This window comes from Theropithecus gelada, chromosome 4 (assembly GCF_003255815.1).
Source record: "Theropithecus gelada isolate Dixy chromosome 4, Tgel_1.0, whole genome shotgun sequence".
NCBI classification, from domain to species: Eukaryota; Metazoa; Chordata; class Mammalia; order Primates; family Cercopithecidae; genus Theropithecus; species Theropithecus gelada.
The window spans coordinates 38,523,061-38,548,886 of record NC_037671.1 but is presented as its reverse complement, the minus strand read 5'-3'; the positions used below and the strand labels follow the sequence as shown (position 1 = coordinate 38,548,886).

At 46.3% G+C, this 25,826-nt stretch overlaps 1 protein-coding gene across 1 annotated transcript in view; it reads right to left on the bottom strand.

The window, feature by feature from the left end:
* Positions 1-6,475: 6,475 nt before the first annotated feature.
* The window catches only part of BRPF3 (bromodomain and PHD finger containing 3), a 35,679-nt gene continuing 16,328 nt past the window's right edge, over positions 6,476-25,826 (bottom strand). The window contains exons 8-13 of the mRNA XM_025383931.1: positions 24,766-25,272; positions 21,308-21,401; positions 17,042-17,139; positions 13,881-13,978; positions 10,194-10,348; positions 6,476-8,825 (exon numbers count right to left, since the gene is read on the bottom strand). Of these exons, the coding sequence (XP_025239716.1) occupies positions 8,642-8,825; positions 10,194-10,348; positions 13,881-13,978; positions 17,042-17,139; positions 21,308-21,401; positions 24,766-25,272 (1,136 nt within the window). The 3' untranslated portion in view covers positions 6,476-8,641. The remainder of the gene's footprint in view (positions 8,826-10,193; positions 10,349-13,880; positions 13,979-17,041; positions 17,140-21,307; positions 21,402-24,765; positions 25,273-25,826) is intronic.

Here is a 25,826-nt window from a genome sequence, read left to right as displayed (position 1 = left end):
TTCCCCAGTTGAAAAGCACCTTGGCAGTTCATAACTCTCCCTCTAAAGCCAGAAAGTACTATAAAGGAAAACAGAGGCCTTGCTGCACAGTGGAGCTTAATGGAAGTCACTCAACAAGCGGGTCTGGAGCAAACGCCACAGGCCGGCAGTACTGTGTGTTGGCACAGATGTGGAGCAACTACACTCTGATATGGCTTGGATATGTGTCCCCACCTAAATCTCATGTTGAATTTTAATTCCCAGTGTTGGAGGAAGGGCCGGGTGGGAGGTGATTGGATCATGACTCAGATCTGGTTGTTTTTTGTTTTTTTTTTTTTTTCAGACAGAGTCTCGCTCTGTCGCCTAGGCTGGAGTACAGGGGCATGATCTCTGCTCGCTACAAGCTCCGCCTCCTGGGTTCATGCCATTCTCCTGCCTCAGCCTCTGGAGTAGCTGGGACTGCAGGCACTTGCCACAGCACTTGGCTAATTTTTTGTATTTTTAGTAGAGACAGGGTTTCACCATATTAACCAGGATGGTCTCGGTCTCCTGACCTCGTGATCCACCCGCCTCGGCCTCCCAAAGTGCTGGGATTACAGGCGTGAGCCACCGTGCCCGGCCAGATCTGGTTGTTTTAAAGTGTGTAGCACCTCCCACTTTGCTCCCTTCCTCCTGCTCTGGCCACGTAAGATGTGCCTGCTTCGCCTTCCCCTTCAGCTATGATTCTACGTTTCCTGAGGCCTCCCCAGCCATGCTTCCTATACAGTCTGCAGAACCATGAGCCAATTAAACCTCTTTTTTTCTTTATATAAATTACCAAGTCTCAGGTATGTATTTATAGCTGGGAGTGATCAGACTAATACAGGTGGGGAGCTGTGCAAGATCAGATGAATACAGGAGGGAATGTAAATTGAACACCAAATGGGAAACTGGCAGAATCCACTAAAGCTAAACATATATCTGCCCCGTGACCTAATAATTCCATTCCTGGGACATACAAGCACTTATGTCCATCAAATGACATGTACAAGAATGTTCACAGCAGTGTTATTTATAACAGCCCTAGACCAGAAATAACCCAGTGCCCATCAGCAGGAGAATGGATACACAAACTGTGGTGTGTTTGGATGATGGACTATTACTCAGCAACGACAAAAAGCAAACTATAGCTACATGCAAAACAGGGTGGAGCTCAGAGCTACAATGTTAAATGAAAGAAGCCAGACACAAAAGAGCACAAGCTGTGCGATTCCATTAATGTGAAGTTCAAGAACAAGCAACACTAACTCAGGGCAATGCAAGTCTGGATGGTAGTTACACTTGCAGAGGGGGTCCTGACTGGGCAGGGTCATGAGGAACCTTCTGGGGCACTGGAAACATTCTGTATTTTGGTCTGGGTCCCAGTTTCATGGGTGGGTACACATATAAACACTCATAGAGATTAAACTTAAGATTTGTGTGCCAGAGTTACTGTATGTAAAACTATATCTAAAACATGCAAATACTCAAAGTTCCGGCTCTGTTCCTCCTGCTCCCGACCTGACTACTCCACTAACTGGTCCTGCCCTCGGAAGCATGTTGTATCTGCTGTGGAGTGATCTTCGTTCCTGATGCTGATGGCTGTATCCGAAAGCAGAGGTGGGAACTTCTCAATCAAGAGGAGAATTATATGGCCATATGGTAGCTTCCTCACTCATTAGGTGTTTGTACATGGGGCAGAATTTGGTCTAGGACTGAATTCCATGGAAATTGACCCGAGAGAGCAAAGTTGTCAGGATGAAGATATGTAGCTCCCATCTAATTTCAAATGCTATGGAGACTAGCAATATTTTAACAAAACAGAGGAACAAACAGGCAATGCTTGGTTTGGGCCAGTCCACAATCCACAGCAAGCGAGAAAAAGCCAGACTTAGGCTGAGGAGGCGTGGGGAGGACTTGCATTCCCGTTGTACCATGAACTTCCACAGTGACGTCAGAGAGCTAACAGACTTCTCAACTACCCAGTACAAGAAACTAAAATACATGCTCTACCTAGAAAAAACAAGAGACCATTAAAATGGTAATTTCTGCGTGGTCAGAATAAGGGTAGTTCTTAATTTCTCCTTTGCACTTAAAAATTTTCCCACATTACATACAAAAACTCCCACAAATTTTATAATCTTTCATGACCAGCTTAGATAAAATCGCTTTCAGGTGTCACCTGGGACTGTGAAGCTGGAGGGAAGGGGTCTACCCCTGGGTCCTTACGTGACACTCCCTGCCCATGACGAACCATCAAAGTTGCATCCCCAGTATGGCTTCTGCATCCCCCAAAGGGACCAATACCAGGCAGAAAGGAAGAGGAAGGGATTGAGACACGGCTTCAGGAGTTCAACTGAATCCACCCTCTTCCAACCAGCCTTACGGGTGTCAAGCAAAGGACACAAAATGTTCTCGGAAACAGCACCACAGCCCTTCTGAAATTTGGGGACAATTAGCTTTTTTGACTCTATGTAGCCTGTGATGGGGGTAGAGCTCAGTAGTAGAGTGTTTGACTGCATGTAGCCTGGGAGTTCTGGCCTTATTATTAAAGTTGAAGAGAATACGTATGTATACGTACACACACACACACGTATGTATCCCCGATTACCTTCTGCCACCCTCGAAGGGAAAGGGCAGACAGAAGGTCACCCCAGGTGCCAGTGAAATGGGAAAAGTTCCCTTATCCCCCTCGCTGGGCATGCGATGGGGTTGTGGCTCACTTCTTTGGTGCCCCGTAGCTCAAACCCCTAGCGGGAGCATGCAGACAGGCAGGTCATGGGGAGCGTGAGCTCCGACCCCACTGCAGCGTCTAAGGTTTGAGTGTTTACAGCTCCGGAAGCCCCAGTGGGTGTGTGTCACAGTGTGCTCTTCCAGTTTAACCACCTGCAGACAGTTTGTGTTAATCGGCTCAATTAGACCCTCTGCCTTATCACAAGGACAGAGGGCTTTCAGTATCCTGGGTTCTTGCCTTGGTGTAGCAGAAAAATAGGATCACCTGTGGGCTTGCTTGGATGATGGGTGCAAGGTTTTATTGAGTGGAGGTAGCTCTAATGAGGTGAATGGGGAGGCCAGAAGGAGGATGAAGTGGGAAGGTGGTGTTCCCCTGGAATTGGGCTGCCCGGCAGCTGGACTCCGACCGCCCCCCGCCAAATTCCACGTCATCGTGCAGTGGATAGCCTGTCGGCATCTGCTGGTGCCTTTCGGTGTGTTGTTCTTCCGCTCCTCTGGACTTCCAGCCGCCTGTGTGTGTGTGCCCAATAGGGTCTCGCGGGTTGTATAGGCCCAGGGTCGGGAGCGTGGTGGGTCAGAGTGGTCTTGGAAAATGCAACATTTGGGCTCAAAAACAAGAGCGCCTGTCCTCACCTAGGTCCGTGGGCCAGGTCTGAAGGTCGCGCCCTCACCAGGGGCCCAGCCCTTCTCTCCCCAGCACTTCCCTGCCGCTCTCCCCTATCACCAGGGTGGAGCCAGCACTCCCCTCCAGCTCTAGCCCAGCACGTATCTCCCTGGCACTTCTTCCTCACCACAGAGTAAGAAACTTCTGCCCCACCTTTTGGAGAAACCACTTCCCTCCTCCAAAGACTTCCTTCCCTCATCCCAGCTTCAGGAGAGGCCAGATGGCTGCGGACTAGAGACCTGCACACTTACTGCCCTACTGCAGACACTGTGGGAGGCCTGCAGACTCGGGGTAGTCAAGGCCCACACCCTCTATCTCTCCTTCAGCACTGCTCCGATCTTGGCAGTCTTGCCACTAGCCCCTGCTCTTCTCTCAAAGTGAAGCTCAGAGCCTAGCCAGGTCAGGAGAGCCTGTCTGAACACCGGCACATTCACACTCAGGTGCTAATGGCATCTAATACATTAATGGAAGCAGCCAAGCTGACCAGGGATTTTGGCAAATGCTTTCAATGATTTTTTTAAACTTGTTAGGAGAATGGGATTCTCTATTCCGAGAGTCAGAGTGTCTCCAACACACGTCCCAATATCACAGTATCATTTTAGACTTGAGTTCATGAATTTCAATCACAACATTGATAAAATTTATTAAGGACACTTTTGCCTACTTTGAGTAATATGTAAGTCTGTGGAGAGCAGGAAGGGCTGGGTGCTGAGTTCTGGTCCAGCCCTGCCTTTTCCTGTTTGTGATGCCGAGCACATCTGACCTGCCTCTCCCTTCCATCTGTGGCATGAGGGCTTGACATTCCCTGTGAGGCCCTCCCTGGAGAACAGACCCCTCCAAAGGTGCTGTCTCTCCCTCTCCCCAATCCCAGACTTTAAATGTAAGGGGCTTTCCTCGGGTCTGTCCTTCGCCTTCCTTGCTGTCCTTGGCCATTCTTCTAACTGCCCAGGTGGTCTCCAGTGTGCCCACATTTCTGTCATCTGCTCCCATCTTTCTCTTGAACTCTGGGCTCAACTCCCATCTGCTTGCTGGAGGTTTTTCTTAGATGTCCCATAGACAACACAAACTCATCAAAAAACTATACTTTCTCCTCCCTTCAAAACCCACAGTGATCCCTCCAGCAGTCACCCAGTATCCTGTCTTAACACTCCTGCTTTTTAACTTTGAGTTTAGTTAGTTGCCAAGCTCCAGTCAAGTCTCTGCCCTGTTCAGATCTTTCAATGAATGCTGCTACCTGCCATATATGAATGGCACCCACCTTGCCCTGTCTTCGGGATCCTTTATTACATCAGTCTCAGAGAGGCCCAGGGTCACACAGTGAGTGACAGTGACAGGGCTTTTAAGCCCGATATACTGCTCGCCACCTCAGCGGCTTCCAGTCACATGGGAGGTCAGCTAGTCACTGGAGCTGGAATATACACAATCTCTCTCTTGACTTTGCCTCCGCTTCTTAGCCTCGCGTGCTAAAATCCTACCCATCTGGCCACTTTTATTTCTAAAATGTTTTCTAGAATGAGCTTGTAATTTCACCCTAAATATCTTGTAAATATTTTGCAAATGTCTTTTTAATTCAACTTACAATTCATAAAGTCTTTCTTAACCCCATTTGTCAAGGCTTGAATTAATTGCTGCTTCTGAAAGCTTTCATTACTGCCCAACCAAACATGTCTCTCCTAAACGCTTCCACATGTCTGAGACTCTCACGCTGGTCTTACGCGGAGTTATGTGAGATGTATCTTATAAATCAGGTTGTGAGTGTCTTGAGACCAGGGTGTGTGTCTTTGCAGCCCCAACACATAATACAAGGATTATCAGCACACCGGCCGTACTTTTATCAGTTAGGCCAAAACGAGAACTTCGACACTTTTTTGACTTCAGTGACAAGGCTGTCAAAGGCCCCATCGAGGAAGTGATCAACAGACCGCTGAGTCCTCAGCTACACCACTGAGACAAGCGTAGGAGCCAGGTAGGACCAGAATGGGATAGGAGTAGGGACAGGGGAAAAGCTATTCCATGCCCAGCAACTAAGCAGTTTGTCTCTGGGAACTCTCCTCTGCTTCTGCTTTTCAGGACATTCCCACCCAGAAATGCCAGAGCCACAGCCACTGAGAGGAACACGATACAGAATAGGCCAGTGGAGTCTTGAAATGCTGTGGAGTCCATAAAGAAAGCCTTGGCCAGATCCTTGTCCCAGAATTCTGCCACAATTTCTCAGCTGGCTGACCTTGGTCTTTTTATTTTGCTAGTCTGTTCCCTTGTCTTTAAAATGAAGACCAGGTAGGCTCAAGGATGCCTTCCAGCTTTAAGAGGAGTGAGGCCTATATTCCCCTGTGTGTGTGTCCCAGCTACCCATCTATAGAATTAAAACAGCAGCAATGAAACAGGAGGTGTGCGCATCCTAGACTCTCGAGTTCAGCAAGCTTGGTAAGTAAGTGCCAGGTGTGTCCAAAGGGTCACTCTCCTTCTGAATGAGGAGCAGAGGCTCCTAAAGGAACATGGCCTCAGGGAAGGCGAGGCATGAGAAGGTAGGACAGACCTTCCAATAGCTACCAGAAGGTGCCAGCGCTGTGCAGGAGGGAAGCAAAGTCAGAGAACATCTTCGCACTGCTCCCAGGGGTCCAAGAGATAGACAGAGGCTGGGCATGGTGGCTCCCACTTATAATCCTAGCACTTTGGGAGGCCAAGGCGGGAGGATTGCTTGGGTCCAGGAGTTTGAGATCAGCCTGGGCAACACAGTGAGACTCCGTCTCTACTAAAAACGACAAACACAAAATAGCTGGGCATGGTGGCACGTGCCTGTAGTCCCAGCTACTGGGGAGGCTGAAGCAGGAGGATCTCTTGAGTCTAGGAAATTGAGGCTACAGTGAGCTATGATCATGCCACTGCACTCCAGCCTGGGCAACAGAGACCCTGTCTCAAAAAAAAAAAAAAAAAAAAAGATACAGCCCTCACTAGCTAGGAAACTGCAACAGCTAAACAACCCCATTCTTAATGGTTCTGGCCTGTTGAAGAGGTGGCTGTAGGGAACGGGAAGAGAAGGGTAGGGGGTAGGTCCCTACTGATTAAACACAACACAGCAACTACTGCCCATTAGAACATTTATTTCTCAGAGAGAAAATAAGTTTCAGACAGTCATATTATAGTAGGTAAAATTAACTTTTGTATTCTTTACAAGCATAGATTTTTCTCTGTTTATTACCTCTCTTATACCATCTGTTATAAACAATTCTAGAAAGCAAATAAAGTCACTTTCTACAATAAATAGAGCATCATGTGCTTCACAGCAGACGCGACAGAGACACATAGGCCCCATGCCACAGCAGGATCTGAGCCGTTTCCCATTCTAAAAGAGCATTTTAAAAAATGAGACTCAGAGAGAGAGACTAAAAGATTCAGAGATTGAAAAATAAAGAGAGACTAAGAAGAGAAAGTGTTGGGGGGAAGAGATAGACATAGAAAGAGAGGGAGAAAGTCCCAAGATCTTACAACACAGGTTTAGACAAAGGTCACAGAGTCCACAGCTGACCAACTACCTGGGGAGAGGGGAAGCACTGGCTCCTTTAAATCAACGACACTGTGTGGCCACACAATGGAGGACTCCAATAATGGAAACTATAGGCCTGAATAATTTAGAACAGTATTTTACAATTATATACACCATGTCCTTCCCTAGCCATATGCTGTATTGTTTTTATTATTATACAAAATCCAAAACCCCATCCTTTTAAGTTATAGTGTTTTGTTGGTTCCCTTTTAAACTCTGGCTCATGTCCCAAATGTATAAGAAGTTGTGGTGGTTGGTTGGTTGTATTTTTAAAAAGTCAAGTGTGTAAAAATGGCAGTGATCTCCCCAGTGACTTTGTTTTGTCCAAAACTCCCCTATGAAAAATTTAAAACAATTAAAAAGAATATCAGGTTAAAAATCAACATGGCAATCAGCGGCCTGCAACTGGCCCTGCGACTTTGGTGCTCAGGAGGTGAAAAGAAATGTCTAGAGAACAGACACTGAAGCCTCTGAAAGTTGTGTTGGTTTGTCAGTCAGCATTCCCCGTTCACAGTTTTTTTCCTTCCATTTTTGAGAAGGTGAAGGTGGGGAGGGGGTTGAAGAGAAAGAAGGAAGGAGGCAGAGAGTTTGAAATAAAAGTAATGCATTCCCTGAAGTTGGGAAGTAGGAGTAGCAGAGGCTAGGCAGGGCAGGGCAGAGCGCAGGCCAGGAAGATGTTTGGTGGCAGGCGCCATGCCATCCGGGTGGTGGAGAGTGAAGCTTAAGACTGCAATTGCAGAAAAAGTCCATGAGGAGAGAAGAGAGGAGAAAAGCGGGGAGAGGGCAGACCCCACTGACGGGCACAGCTCCATCCCAACCACCCTCGACGTCCACGTGGACAGATGGACACTCGCACACCCAGCCTGACAGGAGCCTACTCTGGAGGCTTGGACCACCTCGTGGCAGCAAAGGAAAACAAGAGGGGACCCGCCTTGATCCAGGGGGCACACTCGCAGAGCTGGGAAGTTGTGTCGACAGCAAAAGGGAAGGTCTGTGGGTGGGAGGTGATGTCCTGGGGGAGGGGGTCACAGGTTGTGGGCTGGCCTCTGTCTGGGCCCTGAGGAGCCTGGCAGAGACACCACCTGGCATAGCAGCTGGCCTCAAGGGGAATGAGACATTACAGAAAAGGACCAGTGTGGTGACGGTTTCTGTCAGTTTGGCACAAGAGAAAAAGAAAAGGTGAGCAATGAGTGCAGAAGATGGGACAGGGAAGAGGTGTGAGAATGGGCGATAAGCGGGAGAGACAGTGAGCTTGGGGAGATTCCCCTTGGGACCCTGGCATATCCACAGCATCTCTGGGATCAGTGTCAGAACCTCACCCGCCCTGAGGTGTAGTTAGTGGGAGCAGGATGGAGGGGGCCAGGCAGCCCCTCAAGAAGGAGCCCAGGACCTCTTGCCATCTGGGTGGGGTCCATCTCCTAAGTTGGGCCCAAGCCCCACAGCTCTTTCTACTTCTAACTGGTTCTTCAGTAAAAAATCCCCTGAAGGATCTTGGGTGGGAGTTTTTGGCACACAGCAGGCCTGCCAGGAGAACCATGCAATTGGTCAAAACTGGGGCCTTGCCCCTAGTGGGGAGGAAGCCCAGTCCCTGGCCTACCATAGAGGGGGAAGCTGCCGGCCATACATCTGGCAGGGGCAGAAGAGGCTTCTCTGTGCCCCGCGGGACGGAGGCAGGGCAAGCAGATGCAGGCCCAGCCCCGCCCTCACAGGTAGCTGGAAGTGACGAAGGAGTGGGGCCCCCGGACTCTGCTCAGGTGGATCATCGCACGGTCATAGGCCACCTGCACTGACTTGCGGATGCTGGTCTTGCGGCCTTCCAGCATCTTGAGCTTGTCCACGGTGTCTTCCACACCCAAGGGCAGGACTTTGTCCCTTGGAAGCCACTGCCTGAAATGCAAGCACGGTAAGAGGCTGGGCAGTAGTGGGTCTCACAGGGGGCTCCTGTGGCCCCACTTGGCCAGGACCAGCAAAACCAGGGAGAGGGTACAGGGCAGAGGGAAGTAAATTGGGAGACTCCATGCAGGAGGCCACCAAGAACCTAGCAGGTCAGGGCAGCAAGCAGGATATGCAGGAGTAGGGTGGGGGAATGGCATGAAATCAATTTTGCAGCTAGGTCCTTCTCTGGGCCCTCACTCTGTTTGGAGAGTTGTCAGGGTCCATAGGCTAAGAAAGGCCCACCTGCTGCCCTCTGGGGCCAGCTGAGCCACCCTGGGGGGCTCTGAGCCTCGCCTTGCCTTGGAGAATTAGGGGGCAATGGCTAGCAAGTACAGCTGATGCCAGGAACTGATAAACTCATCTCTAGTGGGGCCTGCACACTGTGTGTGTGTTTTTAAAGCTTCCCAGGTGAATATAACATGTGGCTAAGAATATGGCCTTTGGAACAAGATCTTGTTTTGTATCTCAGTTCTGGCTACAGGATCTGGACTTTCTGAGCCTCAACTTCCTCATCTGCAAAATGGATTATGAGGGGATTAATGAAGACTTAAATGAGGATTAAAAGAGATCAGATATATAAAGCAATCTGCATAAGTACATGCAGTAAGCACTCAATGGCAGCTACTATTATCACTATTTTTATTAGCTAGTTCTCCCTCCTCACTCTATAGAAGCTAAGGTGAAAGTACTCTCTTGCTGGTGCTAAGAGAAGCCTTAAGTACTATAAACCATAAATGAGCAAGTCTCCTGTAGTGGACACTCCACTGGCCAGAACCCCCCTCAGGACGGAAACATGCTTCCCAGAAGCTACTGGAAGTGTTGGAAGCCGACAGGCTCTCATCTGAGTCCCTCACTAGGAATCACCCTCCACCAAGGAAGCCTCTGGCCCAGGCCACACCCCTCCCTTGGGGCAGTGGCATTCAATTACTAGTTGGCACAGGGCAAAAAGGCACAGCCCCAATTCCTGACATCTCTATCTTGTTGAGCCACCCAGCTCCAGATGTGCCCAATGGATGAGGTGAGACAGCAAATGGGCTGTATTGCAACTTCTGCCCAGTGCTGCATCACTCCCACTCCACAGCTCTCCTCAGTAAGCCTCCTGATGCAAGTCTCGACCTAAGAGTGTTTCCCAGGGAATCTGATCTGCAACACCCCTCAGTTACTATTAACATGGCAAGTACAGGCCTGTTGCTGGCAAGTAATGCCTTCCCCTTCACCTGGGTGGAAACCAGGGTAACCGCATCCATGGCCCCTCTGTGTACCTCACTAGCACAGACCCCTGGCGTGCCCCTCAGCCCCCTCACAGCAGCACCCACTAACCAGGTGCGCTTGTTGTCAAAGAAGAGGACAAGGAAGAGCTTCTCTCCAGCCTCTGCCTGTTTCTGCTCTCCCAGCTTCAGCACGTCCAGCGGGGGGACAGGGATGGGAACGCCATTGTGCAGGAGGCCCTCCCGGGGCATCTTGGGATCGATGATCTGGAGGCAGAATAGAAGATGGGCACTCAGTGAGGGAGGCCAGGGTGAGCAGCGCCCCTGCTGCAGGACCAACTGCTGAAGCACCTACACCAGGGGATTATCAGGTCTGAGTGGGATATCTTTGATGTCCAGACCAGACAGGCAAACCTCTTCCTCCAATGTCCCTTAGGACAGAAGAGTACAGGTCACTTTTTTTTTCCTGTCAATTTCCCTTTAGTACCTTTGCAATTCACCTCAAATGCTCGGGGGCCTTCCCTAGGTACCACGGCTATGAAGAAGGCTCTGCATCAGGAAGGCCATCCAGTTGGTTCTAACAAGGTCTCTGGTTACCCACTACCTTTCTGTCTGACTACAATCCTTCCTGATACATGGACCAGGTATATTTGTGACACCTCCATGGTAAGATCAGAGAGGAGGCTCAGTGTATAGCTAGAGAATGAGCTTGGAGGTTGATGGAGAGGGGGATGATGTGGGTGGAAACAAGGGCCACTGGAGGCATTAATCCTTGAGGCAACAAGCTCCACAAGGGCAGCAGCTGGGCCCTTCTTCAGGTTTGCTTCTGGCATCCAGCCCCGCCTTGCCTGGCTCAGAGAAGGCGGGTGCTCAGCAAAATGCCTGGCAGCATCAACACAACAATCAAAATCCAGGTCTAGGGAGCACTTTCAAAGTTTCCAGAGTTCCTAATTATTCACACATCATCTCATTTCAATCTCTTGCTGATGCTGAGAAGTCTGCTGACAGGTGTTAGCTGACAGAGGAAAACACCAAGCACAGAAGCAGGATGTAGCTGGCTAAAATCACACTGGGACTAAAACCAGACAAGGCTTGGGCCTCCACAGCCCACTGCCTCCTACGCAGCCCCTGCTTCCAGAGCAGACAGTTAATAGCTCTGGGAGCAAAGACTGGGAACTTACTGAGGAAGCAGCCTTCTCCAGAGACAGAGCAATCTTAACTTCCCATATGCTGTCCCATTGGGCCCCTTCTCATAATAAACTGCTCTCATTATTTACCTTTGCACGTCTGCCAATTTCACGACATCCCTCTTAAGATAAGCAGCTGAAAGCAGTTGTTCTGGTTATGCATTTACTCTAAGGAAGAACCACCTTACCCCACCCACCGGGTGTGTAATTTGATCAAAACTCTCTCTCCCAGGCTGTCTGTCCCTCCTGGGATTGAAGTAAAGAGTCCTAACAAGAACCACCATACAAGCCCTTGTAAGCTTCCTTGATTACCAAACAAGACAGTGAGGCTACTCTGATATGTTTCTCTTGACTAAGGCATGCTGGTTCCTGCCTCGGAACCCAGGGTGCTTGCGGAGGGTAGATTGTGAAAAATTTCCCGAGGGCAAAAGCAAGGTGGATAAGTCTGCCATCTGAGGAGAGCTTTCATGTCCCAAAATAATAAATGGTCCATTCATTCAATGAATACTATGCAAATGTAAAACAACATGGTAACAAAGCTTGTGATAAAACTTAACATAAGTGTACATACACTATTATTACAACTATAATATGAATATGTGAACAATAAATAGAAAGAACGATACAAAATGCTTGGAGTCAACACTAGAATGGTGGGGTTTGTGTTGTTTTTTTCCCCCTGTTTTTCCAAACTTCTATAATGCAGTATATTACTCTTACCAAAAAAAAAAGAAAAAATGTTTAAAAGACAAGGAAAAAAACAGACAAGAGCCAGAAAAAATTAAAAACTTTATATCCACTATCTATGGATGCAAATACATACTGAAGAATGCATAGGAAAAAGACTAGGAGAGCATACACCAAAATAAAAACACAGGTTGTGTTCAGGTGGTGGCTGAATTTCTTTAATCATAACAGAAAATGTATAATTAAGAGGGTAATTTAAAAAAAAAAAAGATGAATTTTAGGCTAGTGTTTTTGCATTGTGAGGTATTCTGTTTGTTTTTTAAATCCAAACCTGCACAGCTTAATCACTTCTTTAATGACTGAGCTGGGAGTCCTGCAGTTTCACCGCTGGCAAGGCAGAGAGCCCTGTGAAGGCAGGCAGCCCCAGGCCCTAACTCTTCAGTTGCTAGATCAGTATGAATTTTTCCCACCTGCTACTGCTAAGGAGGGAGTAGAGTAGGCAGCATGGTTTCCAATATGGCTTCAACAAACTGTATTAATACAACCTCTTTGGACTATGATTTCCTTATCTGACCAAACAGGATCAGAATTCCTCCTCTCCTTATCTTAAAAGGCTGCTGTTAAAGTCACAGATATGAAGGGGATGGGAGAAACCCAGAGTCCTGTATACATGTAAGAGGTTGGTGGGGTGGTTCCCAATCCTGGCTACAGATCATCTAGGATGTTTTCTAAAAAATGTTGATGCCTCAGTCTGGCCTCAGAGAGTCTAATTTGATAGTGCTGGGGTGCAGGTGACTTGACATGGGTATTGTTTTAAAATTTTCCCCAGATTATTCTGACATGCCTCAAAGGTTTAGTATCAGTGGTATCTTCCAGAGCCAGATGGACACTACCTCTCTGAGACAGAGTTCAGAAATAACAATCAAGGTGGCAAAAATTGAATTTTTAGCTGCTGCTACTATGAAAGAAATGAAAAGTTTAGTTACTGCTGGTGTGAGTATAAACCAAAATGAACTTTCGGCAACTTGGCAACTTGTATCAGAATTCTGCATAGACTTTGCCCCAAGAAGGGACTCCTAAGAATTCACTGTAAGGAAATAATCATGGATGTGCACAAGGGTAAAGCTACAATGAGGTTTATTGCCAACTGTTTATCATAGTGAAAAATTCAAAACAATCTAAGTGACCAACTAGGGAATGGTTAAAATATGGTACATGCATACAACTAAAGACGATGCAATCATTAAAAGTGATGTTGACAAAGAATGTTTAATGGCATAAGATGTGCATGTTCATGATATGCTGTTAGGTGAAAGGGAGGCTAAAAGCAGTATGGTCTCATATATATGCATATTTATACATTTTCTATAAAAGTGGATATACACCCCAAATTATCCTTGAATAGACAGGACTGTGGATGATTTTGAACTCAGTGGCTCAGAACACAGGCTTTGACGTCACACATTTTAAGCCCTGGGCTCAAATTCCAACCCTGTCATTTATTAGCTGAATGACCACAAATAGTCAGTTTTCTTCCTTAGAAAATGGAATAATCATACTTTCCTCAGTATTTCAAGGACTTAGCGTGACAAATATTTAATAAAACGTCTAAGCATTATCAGTAGCTTTAAAGATTCTCTAAAATGGGCCCTGTTACTTTTATTCATAAGGAAATAAATAAATGCTATTAAATGCCATTAAAACTCTAAAAACCCTGGCCTTCATCTGCATACTTTTAGCCTATTTTTAGTGCCCCAAGCTGGGAGCCTTGCTAGTTTGACCCACTCAGGCTGGGGCAAAACCCCCCTCCCATCTACAGCTAAAGACACTCTGACTCCCACCATACTCTGCTGGCTTAATCCAATCAGATTAGCCCCCAAGGCAAGGCAGGGGAGGTAGGAGGGTGGCGTCTGGGGCAGACTCACCAAGGCAGGGTAGGAGGGGTAGCCTCGGCACTTGGCCCACACCAGCTCCAAGGGCTCCAGGTCTCCGCGGTCTTCAAAGGGCAGCAGGAGGCTTCTGCCTGGGGGGTGGGGGAGGGGAGGAGACAGCACCCAAAGGGGACTTGGAATGGTACCCAAAAGGCCTGCCTGTGGCCTCCATTTGACTGGGGCAACCCAGGAATGAGTCACAACATCCCCTCCACCCTTCCTTTTCCCTCTCCTTTCCTCAGAAGTTAGACTGGATCAGGGGTCAGCAAACTAGTTCTGTAAAGGGCCAAATAGTAAATATTTTAGCTTCTGTGGGCAACACGGCCTCTGTTGCAATTACTCAACACTGCTGTTATAGCATGAAAGCAGTCACATACACAATCTATAAATGAATGAGCATGGCTATGTCCCAATAAAACTTTATTTTTTGGACACTGAAATTTGAATTTCATGTAATTTTCACATGTTATGAAATATCATTCTTCTTTTGATTTTCTTTTCAATCATTTCAAAACGTAAAAACCATTCTTGGCCCATGGACCATACAAAAATAGGCAATAGGCCATAGTTTACCGACCTCTGAACTAGAACACCTAAGATGGCTTTCCCTGGAAAAATGTAACTGCTTCATCCTCACAGCCTTAGGGAGAAGGGCCAAAATCCAGCTTGGGCAATGCCACATACTGCTCTCTGTGCCTCCCTGAGTGGGGAGTCCTCATGATGGAGGCTTCATGGACAAAGATGCCAGGGAAGACATCCTGGTAAAATTACTTGCTAACTGAGCTCTTTTCTGACAGGGTCACACCTGGCCACCTAGGTCACCTGGATGCACAGCACTTAGCAGAGCTAAGCGGTCTGCAAGTCCTTCGCATGTCTTCTTTTGTCAGAACCTGATACTGGGTATCCCTGGGGCAGGCACTGCATCTTTTCATCTTACTTTGCTCTGCACTCAATGCACTAGCACATGTGAATGAGTGCTTCACAGATGCTTCTGAACACACAGAAGAACCTCTCTTTCCCTCCCCCCATCTATACACTGGAATGGGCAGGTGACCACACTCAACCAAAGAAAAAGTCCAAATCTAACAGAGTGGAAATTGTTATTTCTAAAGAAATATTACTACCTCACTTTTAAAAAATTTTTATTTATTCATTTTTTGTAGAGATAGGATCTCACTATGTTGCCCAGGCTGGTCTCAAACTCCTGGCTTCAAGCAACCCTCCCACTTCGGCTTCCCAAAGTGCTGGTATTACAGGTGTGAGCTACTGTGCTTAACTCTACTTGTAATTTTAAAAAATGCACTAAAATTATAAGATACTATTTTGCACCTATTGAATCAATAGCAGTAACAACAAAAAGATAAAATCCAATACCAAAGAGGTAGACTGAGTAGAAACTGGTGCAATCACATACTACTAATGCAACTGCAGACCAAACCCGTAGACTGAGTAGAAACTGGTGCAATCACATACTACTAATGCAACTGCAGACCAAACCCATCCTTATGGAATGTAATTTGGCAGTATGTCTGAAGAGCCATTTAAAAAATGTATGAACCACCTGTTCCAGTAAATTCCTTCTCTGGGAATTTATTCTAAGAAAAATAACTTTCAAGATGAATAAAAGGATTTTAAACAAAAATATGGGTTCACTACATTACATATAATGTTAAAAGCTGGAAACAACCCAAATGCCTAACAATAGAATGGTTAAGTAAATTATAATGCATTGTTAGATACACTGTTCCAATAACATGAGATATATAAAGATTATGTGTCAACATGAAGAAAGTACAAAAAAAATTGAAAACAGTAGAATACAAAAGTACATGTGTTTGGATCAGCATTTTGTTAAAAATGTGCCTAAAATAAACAGAAGGCAACACAGAGAAATGAAGACAATCATGTTACGGTGATGGAACTACGGGAGGTCAATATCCTTTGGCATCATTTTAATAAGCATGTGGTTTTAAAAGTAAGAATAAGATGTCACCACCAGAAGCACAAAGTGTGCCAATCCACTCCTGGCTTTGTGTGAGATGCTGTACAAATTCATCTTGACATGAGCCCAGCCTTTTGGGCACTGACAATTACGGAAAGCAATGAAACACACAGGCATGCATCCATCAACACACATACGAGAAAGAAACTGATGCTAAGGGAAAATAAAATAGTTGGGTAAAGGAAAGAAGGAAGAGAAGCCCTGCAGCCTGTGTGTTAGATGGAAACTTCAAAGACAGGGCATCCAGGGAGCACATACCCCTGTACAGCAGGGCTGGACAGAGGTGAGCTCAGAGAACAGCCTGCTCTGTACCTGTCCCACCTGAGCACCACCCCAGGCCTCTCCCCCAGGTCCTGCCCTGCCCTTTATTCCCTTTGTCCAAGGAGACAGGGCCCATAAAACTACAGGGTTATGTATGTGCGAGATTCAGTGATACAGGCTATCACTGATAACGTTTGTGAATGGGGACAGGCAGTATCCATGAAAATTACAAACATACACTTCCTTAAATTCAGTAATTCTACTTCTATGGATAGGCTCCCTATGGATATAAAATTATCTATGCATAAGGTTGCTCACTGCAACACTGGTTATGATAATAAATGAAAACAATCTAAAAGTCCATCTTTGGAGGACTGGCTAAGCAAATGATGGCATTCCTATATAATGGGACACTGGGAAGCCAATAAAAAGCACAGAAGGATTTCCAAGATATATTACTAGCTGGAAAAAAGGAATGGTTTAGAGGAACATGTGCATATTAGGCTTCTCTACTCACTCTCTTAATTATTCATGCAAGTTTTGGCTTGTATACATATGGATTACCTCTGGAAAGATAGAAAAGAAAATGCTAGCAGTTGATGTTCCAGGGAGGGGAGTGCTAGCTTTCATTATACACTCTTTTGTACTTTTTTGATTTTTATTACTATGGGCATGTATAACCTATTCAAATTTAAGATGCAATTAAAAGAAAAAAAAAAAAAAAGAGTATGATTGGCCTGGGAGAGGGCCATCTCCCTGCCCAAGGGCCCAAGAGTTTGGGGGAGCTCAGGGACTGGCTGCCTGGTACAGAGCCCCAGCAGTGCAGCAGCCTGTAGAGCTGGCTCCTCAGAAGGCCTGGCCCCCTCAGCTCTGCCTGAACACTGCTCCTCACCTGAGCCATTGTAGTCAGAGTCTCCGTTCACACCTTCCAGGAAGGGCACTCGAGACAGGGCTGGCTTCCCACGGCTGCGTTTGGGGGGCGTCAGACCACTGCACACAGAGCAGGGAGAGAGGGGTGAAATGAGCAATTTCAATGACTAAAACGCCCACTCCCCTTCTCCCTTCTACCCTCTCTGACAGGAGTGGAGCTACAAAAACTCTTCAGGGAGGACAGTTCTCACCTTCCCCTAAAAACTCACACTAACCCATGTTTTTGACTGCATAGTTCCCATGAGGTTTTGAGGAACCATTTCATCTACATGGAAGGACTGAACCTGGAAGGAGTTGCTCGTTCCCTGCTCAGGAACCTTGGACTTCATCCAAAGGAAAAGTCACACCAGTCATCTGTCAATCCTTCCAGAGTCTAAGCAGCCTTGCCATGACAGGGGCCATCTTACAACTGCCCAGAATTCTTTGCTCTGGTTCACATTGTGTCTTCTTTAGAAACCAATTTATTTTTGAGATTCAAAAATTTGCCTCTTTGCCAAATTTTCTAAAGTGGACATGTCATACTTCCTTAATTAGAAAAGACATTTTTAAATTGGAAAAAAAAATGCACTTCTCACTTCCAAATGGTTTATGTGTGAAGTTTTTCTTGGATAGAGAGAAGTGGATTTTTTAAAGTAAAAAGTGGTCTGGGTGTGGTGGCTCACGCCTGTAATCCCAGCACTTTGGGAGGCCGAGCTGGGCAGATCAGGAGGTCAGAAGATCAAGACCATCCTGGCCAACATGGCGAAACCTAATCTCTACTAAAAATACAAAAATTAGCTGGCCGTGGTGGCACGTGCCTGTACTCCCAGCTACTTAGGAGGCTGAGGCAGGAGAATCACTTGAACCTGGGAGTTGGAGGTTGCAGTGACCCAAGATGGCGCCACTGTACTCCAGCCTGGCGACAGAGCGAGACTCCATCTCAAAAAAAAAAAAGAAATTTTTTTTCATGGCTATTTCAAAGAGGCAAAATATATATTACACAAAGACTAAAAAGTGATAAGCAAAAATTAGAATAGCAATACCAAAGCAATGTTGTAACTGAAGCCCACCCACGCATCAGTATTTTCAAATTGTTCCCCATGCAGTTCTAATGTATACTATAGCTTCTGGGCAAAAATGATATGGCTAGGGCTTTTTTCCATCCAAACTTCAAAAAATATTACTCCTATATAACTTTAATTTTTTTTACTAATAAAATGCTTAAAGAATAGGTCGTCAATCTGCAGAAAAGCAGAAATGCTTAAAGAAACCCCTGGTGGGATAAGAAGCAGCCAGGAGTAGGGACTGGTTAGAGAGTAGGGTACTCCTGTTTTACTGAATCAGAACTGACTTTATCAGGACTGTATGCTAAGAAAACTTTGCTTAACTAAAACACAATGAATCATGATTTTTCAGTAACCAGTAGTTAAGTTGGTAGTTTTTATTGCTAGTCAAACTAGGAACTGTTTGGGAAAAAACAAAAAATACCCAGTTTACATTTAGGATTTAGTTCCCACTTACCCTACAAAAATCTGCCAACATATTAGAGACATTGAGTCCTTGTACAAATGTAAAGTGCTAGTAATTTTATCAGGAAAGCCTCTCAAAGTTCACATCAAGATGAGAAAAAGAAAAACAAATCAAAGTTCACATCAAGAATCTGGGGAGACATCTTCAAATACAACAGAAGAGAGCACAGCAAAGCAGTTAAGAAATTAAACTCTTGGAGCCTATCTGGGTTCAAAACCCAGCTCTTTTTAACAGTTCTGTAACCTTCAGCAAGTTACTTAACTTCTCTGAGGCTTACACTCCCCATGTGTTGTTGTAAAGATTAATGAATGAACACACATAAAGCTCTCAGTACAGCACATACCATGCATTCAATAAATAGCAGCTGTAGTTATTGTCATACGAAGGGTAGTAAATTTTAATGTCTTACTTAAAGTATTACAAACTGCTAATACTCTACTATAGAATGATGAGCTCTCAGAAGGATGAGCTCAATAAAATAGGATGCAACACCAAAAATAGGTCTGTATGTTCCTGATTTGTAGAAAAAAGCACAACTGACTCAATCATGGCCTGCATTTCAGCCCTTTCTCCAAGTTACCCAGGCCTAAGGAGACAACCCAACCTACAATTATCTTATTTACTGATTTAACATCCATATCCATGAGAACAGACACTTTAGAAGATAATCTTCATGACAACAGGCACCTTAGTGCTTAGAACAGTACCTGGCAAGTGCTTAGAACAGTACCTGGCACACAGTAGGTGTTCAGTTATCAGTATTTGAATGAGTGACCTATAGAAAGCACGTGTAGCACCAACTTGCTCAGAAAATCGTCAGAAAAGATAAACCAAGGGGCAAGTGAAAAAGGAGGTGTGGGGGATGGGTTAGTGACCAGTTCTTTCAAGATTATTTCTAATTCTGGGATTATATGATTCTGGTCTAATAAATAAGGTCTTCCCTTATGTACTTATTACCACAGTATAGGGGGAAAAAGAAAAACAACGCTTGCAGTTGAAGCCCTTGAATCTCCTATTTTAAACCCTGAAATCCTAATACACACTTCCTCCAAGGGGCCCCAGATAAATCAAGGGCATTGCACTGGAGTTCTGCAGAAAGGCAAACACGCCACCTGAATCAGCAGGCTAACCAGAGCCTGGCCTTGCTTGCTCTTATGGCTCATAGCTGAAAAGAATGCCCTTCATAGAAGAAGGGGCCAACACACATTCCACATTTAGTCAAAAGCTAAAAAAGGATAGTTTGATGGGTCCAATCCTACCCTGACCCCAACAAATTGGGCTTCCAGGTACCTTATCTTTGAAGGGAGTCAGGAACTTCAACCCAGGTCCAGGACAGAAGCATCCTGTAAGATTATGAAATCTCTTTCTCTTTCCTGTGCCTGATAACTTTTTTCCATCTACTTTCCCTATATCTCTGGAGGCTGCAATAGGAAGCTAGGGCAACTTTGAGGGTTGGCTGCGGGTAGGGGAATCACAAAGAAACCACAGCAGGGAACCAGTCCAGGCCAACGAGTAGCTGGGGACCCCCTCAGCCCTACCAGTAGTCCCACAGCCCAGGCAGACTGAATGCCTAAAAGAATACATGCCCAGTCTGCCTTGGAAGACTTCAAATACAAATACATAGTATTCTGGTGCTGCCCTGGGACCTTTGCTCCCCTACTCTGAACCTAAGATCCATTCAGCAGTCATATGGTGGGGTCATGACATTAGCCTTCAGGACAAGTCACTTTTCCTTTGTGGCACTAAGGGTTTCTCATTTCTAAGAGTCCCCCCCACCCGCCCTGGTGTCTTACAGAACACAGAACACAGAACAGGGGCTTCATAAACTCTTGGGCCTGAAATAAACTTTAAGATTCTGGTCTGAGAAATCCTCCCTTCAGATAAAAGAATGGGAAGAAGTCCATCCCTTTTCAGCTCAAGGATAGTAGAAGAGCTTTGGGACCTTTGTCTGAATAAAAGGCAATTCCAGGCCAGACACGGTGGCTCACACCTGTAATTCCAGCACTTTGGGAGGCTGCGGCAGGCAGATCACTTGAGGTCAGGAGTTCAAGACCAGCCTGGCCAACATGGTGAAACCTCATCTCTACTAAAAATACAAAAATTAGTTGGGCATGGTGGCATGTGCCTGTACTCCCAGCTACTCAGGAGGCTGAGGCAGGAGAATCACTTGAACCCAGGAGGCGGAGGTTGCAGTGAGCCGAGATTGGGCCACTCCACTCCAACCCGGGCGGCAGAGCCAGAGTCCGTCTCAAAAGAAAAAAAAAAGGCCATTCCAAATTTCCTACTTGGTCATTTCATATACCTACACCACACCTCTATAAAGAGGCTATGACACCCCAAAAGGCAAAGAGCAAAACCAAGTCTTTAACAGGCTGGGTTGTCTAAGTATGTGTGTAGGGGCAGCAGGGGACTTTGGCTCAAATGTTAATTTCACTGAGCAATACGAGATTTAGCTTTCCCTATCCTCTAGAGTCCAAATTCAGTCACACAAACTCTGTAAAGCATCAGCACTACTCTTCCTCTCTCAGATCAGACCTGAGAGTCAAGGGTCACCCTGTTTCCTAGGAAATCCCAGAGTTACAGATAAGAGGCCTCAGGAAATAGCAGGAGTTGGGGGAGAGAAAAAGGTAAGCAGGAAGAGGTTCAACCTGTAGCTGAATGGAGAGTAAAAGGAGGGGTGGCAGAGCTGCTGACAAAGCTTTGGGAAATGTGTTCTTACCTGCAAGCTTCAAATGCCAGTCCACCACTGAGACCCAAACTACATTCCGAGTCAGACCCGCTTTCGGTGTGTTTTCCAAAGCCGTTGGTCATGCCTGCCAAGGACACACATAGTGAGTCTGAGTGCAGAAATCCCCCTTCCCAACACATGCTACAGGGTGAGACAGCCACCTCAGGAGGGCTCAGTGAGGAGTGGAGAGGATGGCTATTCCTTTCCCTGTGAGAAATGGGTCTTGGGTGATAAAGAAGATATGATCAAGACAAAAGTTTGGGGGGAAATATTGCTGGCTAGGGCAAGGAGCAGACACTGCAATTTCCTTCCCATCCTTCTGCTTTTACTTTAAGGAAACCATAGCACACAGCTCACTCAGCTACTGTCATGTGGCTACACAGGGAGATACTAAGACTTCTCCCACCCTGGATTTGCTTCTAATTTCAAATCTCAATTATCAGGTAATCTCTGCCTTTTTCAGGAGCCCACCCACCTTGCCTCTTCAGATAAACACTCACATAACCTATGCCTCATATAGCTGGCAATAGCTAGTTTGATTCTTTGGGGGTGATGTCAAGAGAGACTAGAGAAGGATAAGGGCCCTTTGTCAACCACACCCTGAGATACCTCGCAGGGCTAATCCAAATTGAGGATGGAGGTACTCTTCAGCAGAACTAAAGCAGCCCAGAACTTCCTGGGAGGGAGAGTCAGAACCTGGGGTTCTAGGCTGGGCTCTGAAACACAGGTTCCTTTTCTCTTTCTTTGAGGTCTCTTGACCTCTCCTTTTGTGACGTGAAGATAACACCTTACTTACTTACTATTCAGTATGTATGAGAGAAGGTCTGTTTACAGTGGGGAGTCCTTCAGAGGCGAATGAAGCCTGTTTGGTCATCCCAGGTATGTGACCTTGAAGTGAAGGCTTCTACTCTCCTATCTATCCACATTTATTTTTCTATTTTTTTGAGATAGGGTCTCGCTGTTGCCCAGGCTGGAGTGCAGTGGTGTAAACAAGGCTCACTGGGGCCTCAATAGCCTGGGTTCCAGTGATCCCCTGCCTCAACCTCCTCAGTAGCTGTGACCACAGGCATGCACCCTATGCGCAGCTAACTTTTTAACTTTGTAGAAACCGGGTCTTACCATATTGCTCAGGCTGGTCTCGAGCTCCTGGGCTCAAGTAATCCTTCTGCCTCAGCCTCCCAAAGTGCTGGGATTACAGGCATGAGCCACTGTGCCTGGCCTTTATCTAATTGCCAACCACACTAAAAGTCCTATAATTCTAACAGCTGAGCCAAGAGGTGTGTGGAGATGGACCAGGCACCTGATTTGAAAGCTGTAAATTACAGACACCTTAACTAGAAAACTGTGAGGCAAGTCCCTTCTATAAGAGCAGGTGTCTGAGCCACAATGTCTATCCTGTGACCTGGTTCTGCCTCTAACATTATTACCACAATTTAAATCACTGAAGCCATCTGTGTCTTGGGTGCCTCACTTACAAAGGATCAACACCTCTTTTTGTGAGATTCAACTAAGATTGTATAGAAGTATTCCTGAGTGCCAGGCAATTGGGATGGTGAGAGAGAGACAGGATTCTAGCAGTATCTCCAAGCAACAGGCCCCCTCAGGTTGGATGGGCCTTATGTACAGTTACTTCCCAATAGCAGGATCTCTCATTCTTTTAATGCAGTGTTCTCAGCACTGTATGGCTAAGCCTGATTCAGCTGAGAGGATGACAGTAACTGCTACCATCTACTGCTATATGCCAAGTGCTTTATAAAGGGTATTTCTAGTTCTTAGAACCCTGCAAAGGTACGTACCAGAAACCCCCTATTAGGAATAAGGAAACAGGCTCAGAGAAGTTAACTAATTTTCCTGTGGTTACACAGCCACAGGAAAATTTCTTACACAGTAAGAAATTGGGGATTTGAGCACAGGTATGCCTAACTTCAGGCCTTAGGCTCTTGCCTCTATATACCAACTTACTCCCCTGACACAGAAAAGTTTTGGCCAGATGAGATGGGAAGGTATTGTTGAAAACAAAATGTCAGGCAAGAAGACAGAAAAGCAAGTGCTGGCCACACAGTCCAAAGTCACCACATAAAAGTACATGAGGGACACAAAGAGCAAAAGCCAAAAGCAGCCCTCCCTGCCAAGAAAGTGGGTCTTCCCTAACCCACCAAGACCTAAGTACTCTGCCCGGCTTCAAAGTCCTTCACATTCAGTCCCATCTTACCCATCCAGTCTTGGCTCCTGATGCTCTGGGAAGCCCCTCTCTAAGCTGCCCCTCACAGAGATTCTGTCCTCCTCCTTGTTCCCACAGACCCAGGCCTGAGGCCTTCATAACCATTCCTTGCCAGTCTGCCCTCATCCCACAGGGCCAGCTCAGGCCAACTCCTACAGCTCAAATTCCCTGAACACCTCTAGCAATGCTACCTCTCACCTGACAAATAACAACATACTGTTCACCACTGTGATTTCTCTACATTTTGAGAGACTCATTTGCCCAATGGCCTGTGAACCTTCCAGAGCTGGAATTAAGTCTGACTTATTTTATTACTTCCCCACACCTACTCATGACTAGCTCTTGCTCTTGCTGGATGTATATTAAGAACACTTTAGCTGGGGCGCGGTGGCTCATGCCTGTAATCCCATCACTTTGGGAGGCTGAGGCGGGTAAATCACTTGGGGTAAGGTGACCAGCCTGGCCAACAGGTGAAACCCTATCTCCACTTAAAAAAAAAAAAAAAGAATTCTCTTTAGTGATGGAACCTCCATTATCTACCTCTATCACCACCTCACCCCACTCCAACCCCTCTGCTGCAGCCAAACTGGTTCCCTCACTGTTCCTCAGACATGCAGGCATGTTCCCACCTCCAGGGCCTGTGTACTTTCTAGTCTATCTTTTTGGAATGTTCTTCCCCTAGACATACAAATAGCTCATGCCTTCAATTCCTTCAGATCTTTACTCAAACGTTACCTCTTTAGAAGACCTGGCCACCATCTCTAAGACCACCCTAGAATTCCTTCCCTGTTAGATCTTTCTCCAAAGCTTCTAATACAAGATACAGTTTACTCATTTGCTTTTAATGTATTCCCCCATAAGAGAGGAGATTTTTGTCTGTTTTGTTCATTGATTTTTTCCCCGAATGCCTAGAACGGTGCCTGACACAAATATTTGATGAACTGAAATGAAGGTAGGAATCATTTTACTTTATACAACATTGCTTTACCCTCAGGGCCAATGAGAGTCCCAGACACAATCTGGCTCTCTGGAAAATACTTGCTCAAAGCCTATTTCCCCTGGCTGCTACTCACATGCCAGGCCCAACTGTGAGCTATGGTGCCCTCAATGCTACTATTGCTGTCCAACGGGGCCATTAGAGAGATGGCCAACTGGGGAAGGTGCTGATTGGCAAGGCAAAGCAGAAAAGCAGATGCGAAGTATCAAGAGAAGTCACAGGCAGGGTCACCTGTCTCTTCCTCCTGCTGGGGGGACCTCTCCCCTTCGCTCTCACTACAGCTCCCGCTCCTTGGCCGCTTCCGGGAGTGGCGCTCATCCTCGATGCTGGCTGGAGAGGCAGGAGAGCCTGCCACACCATGGTCCTCGCCATTCTCCAGGGCCCTGTCTGGGCTTCTCTGTAGCTTAACCCCATTCTTGGCCTTCTTGAAGAGGACTGATGTGCGGCGACCCACACCACTAAGTGGGGTACCGCCTGGGGTGTCAGGGGCCATGAGGGATAGTCTGTTGATGCCATTGTCACTGAGCAAGCGTTGCAAAGGCTCACTCCCTAGCTGCAGCGGTGATTTTTCCAAGAGCTCATCTTCTTCCACCTTTCTGGGCTTTAGGAACCGGCTTGGAGGTTTGCTATCATTGATGGGTTTCAGAGTTGGGGGCTCCGGCGGGGATTCTTGCTCAGACAAGGAAGGTGCAGGCCCAGTGGGCTCCAGGGTTGGTGGAGGAGGCAGTTTGGAGTCATCTATTAGAAAAAAAGAGAACCTGCTTGAACATTTTAGAAAGAGTCTGCTCCTACAGGCTAGATACTGACACTGATAACCAAGGACCAAAAGCATGGGCTGTTATAAGGCTTGAGATGCATTCAAGGTCTTAGATCTGAAGCAAAGAGAAAGGAGGATTAGGTTTGTTTTTTTTCAGAGATAGGATCTTGCTCTGTTGAGCAGGCTGGAGTGCAGTGGTCTGATCACAGAGCACTGCAACTGCAAACTCCTGGGCTCAAGTGATGATCCTGCCTCAGCCTCCAAAGTAGCTAGATCTACAAGTACACACCACCACGCCTGGCTAATTTTTTAAAAAAATTTTTGTAGAAACAGAGTCTTAGTATGTTACCCAGGCTGGTCTCAAACTCCTGGTCTCAAACAATCCCCCTGCCTCTGCCTCCCAAAGTGCTGGGATCACAGCGATGAGCCACTGTACCCATCCCCAGAAGAAGTAAGTTTTATCTACACTAGTAGTTCTTAACCCTGGCTATGTATAAGAATCACATAGGAAGTTTCTTAAAAATTCCAGTGCCTA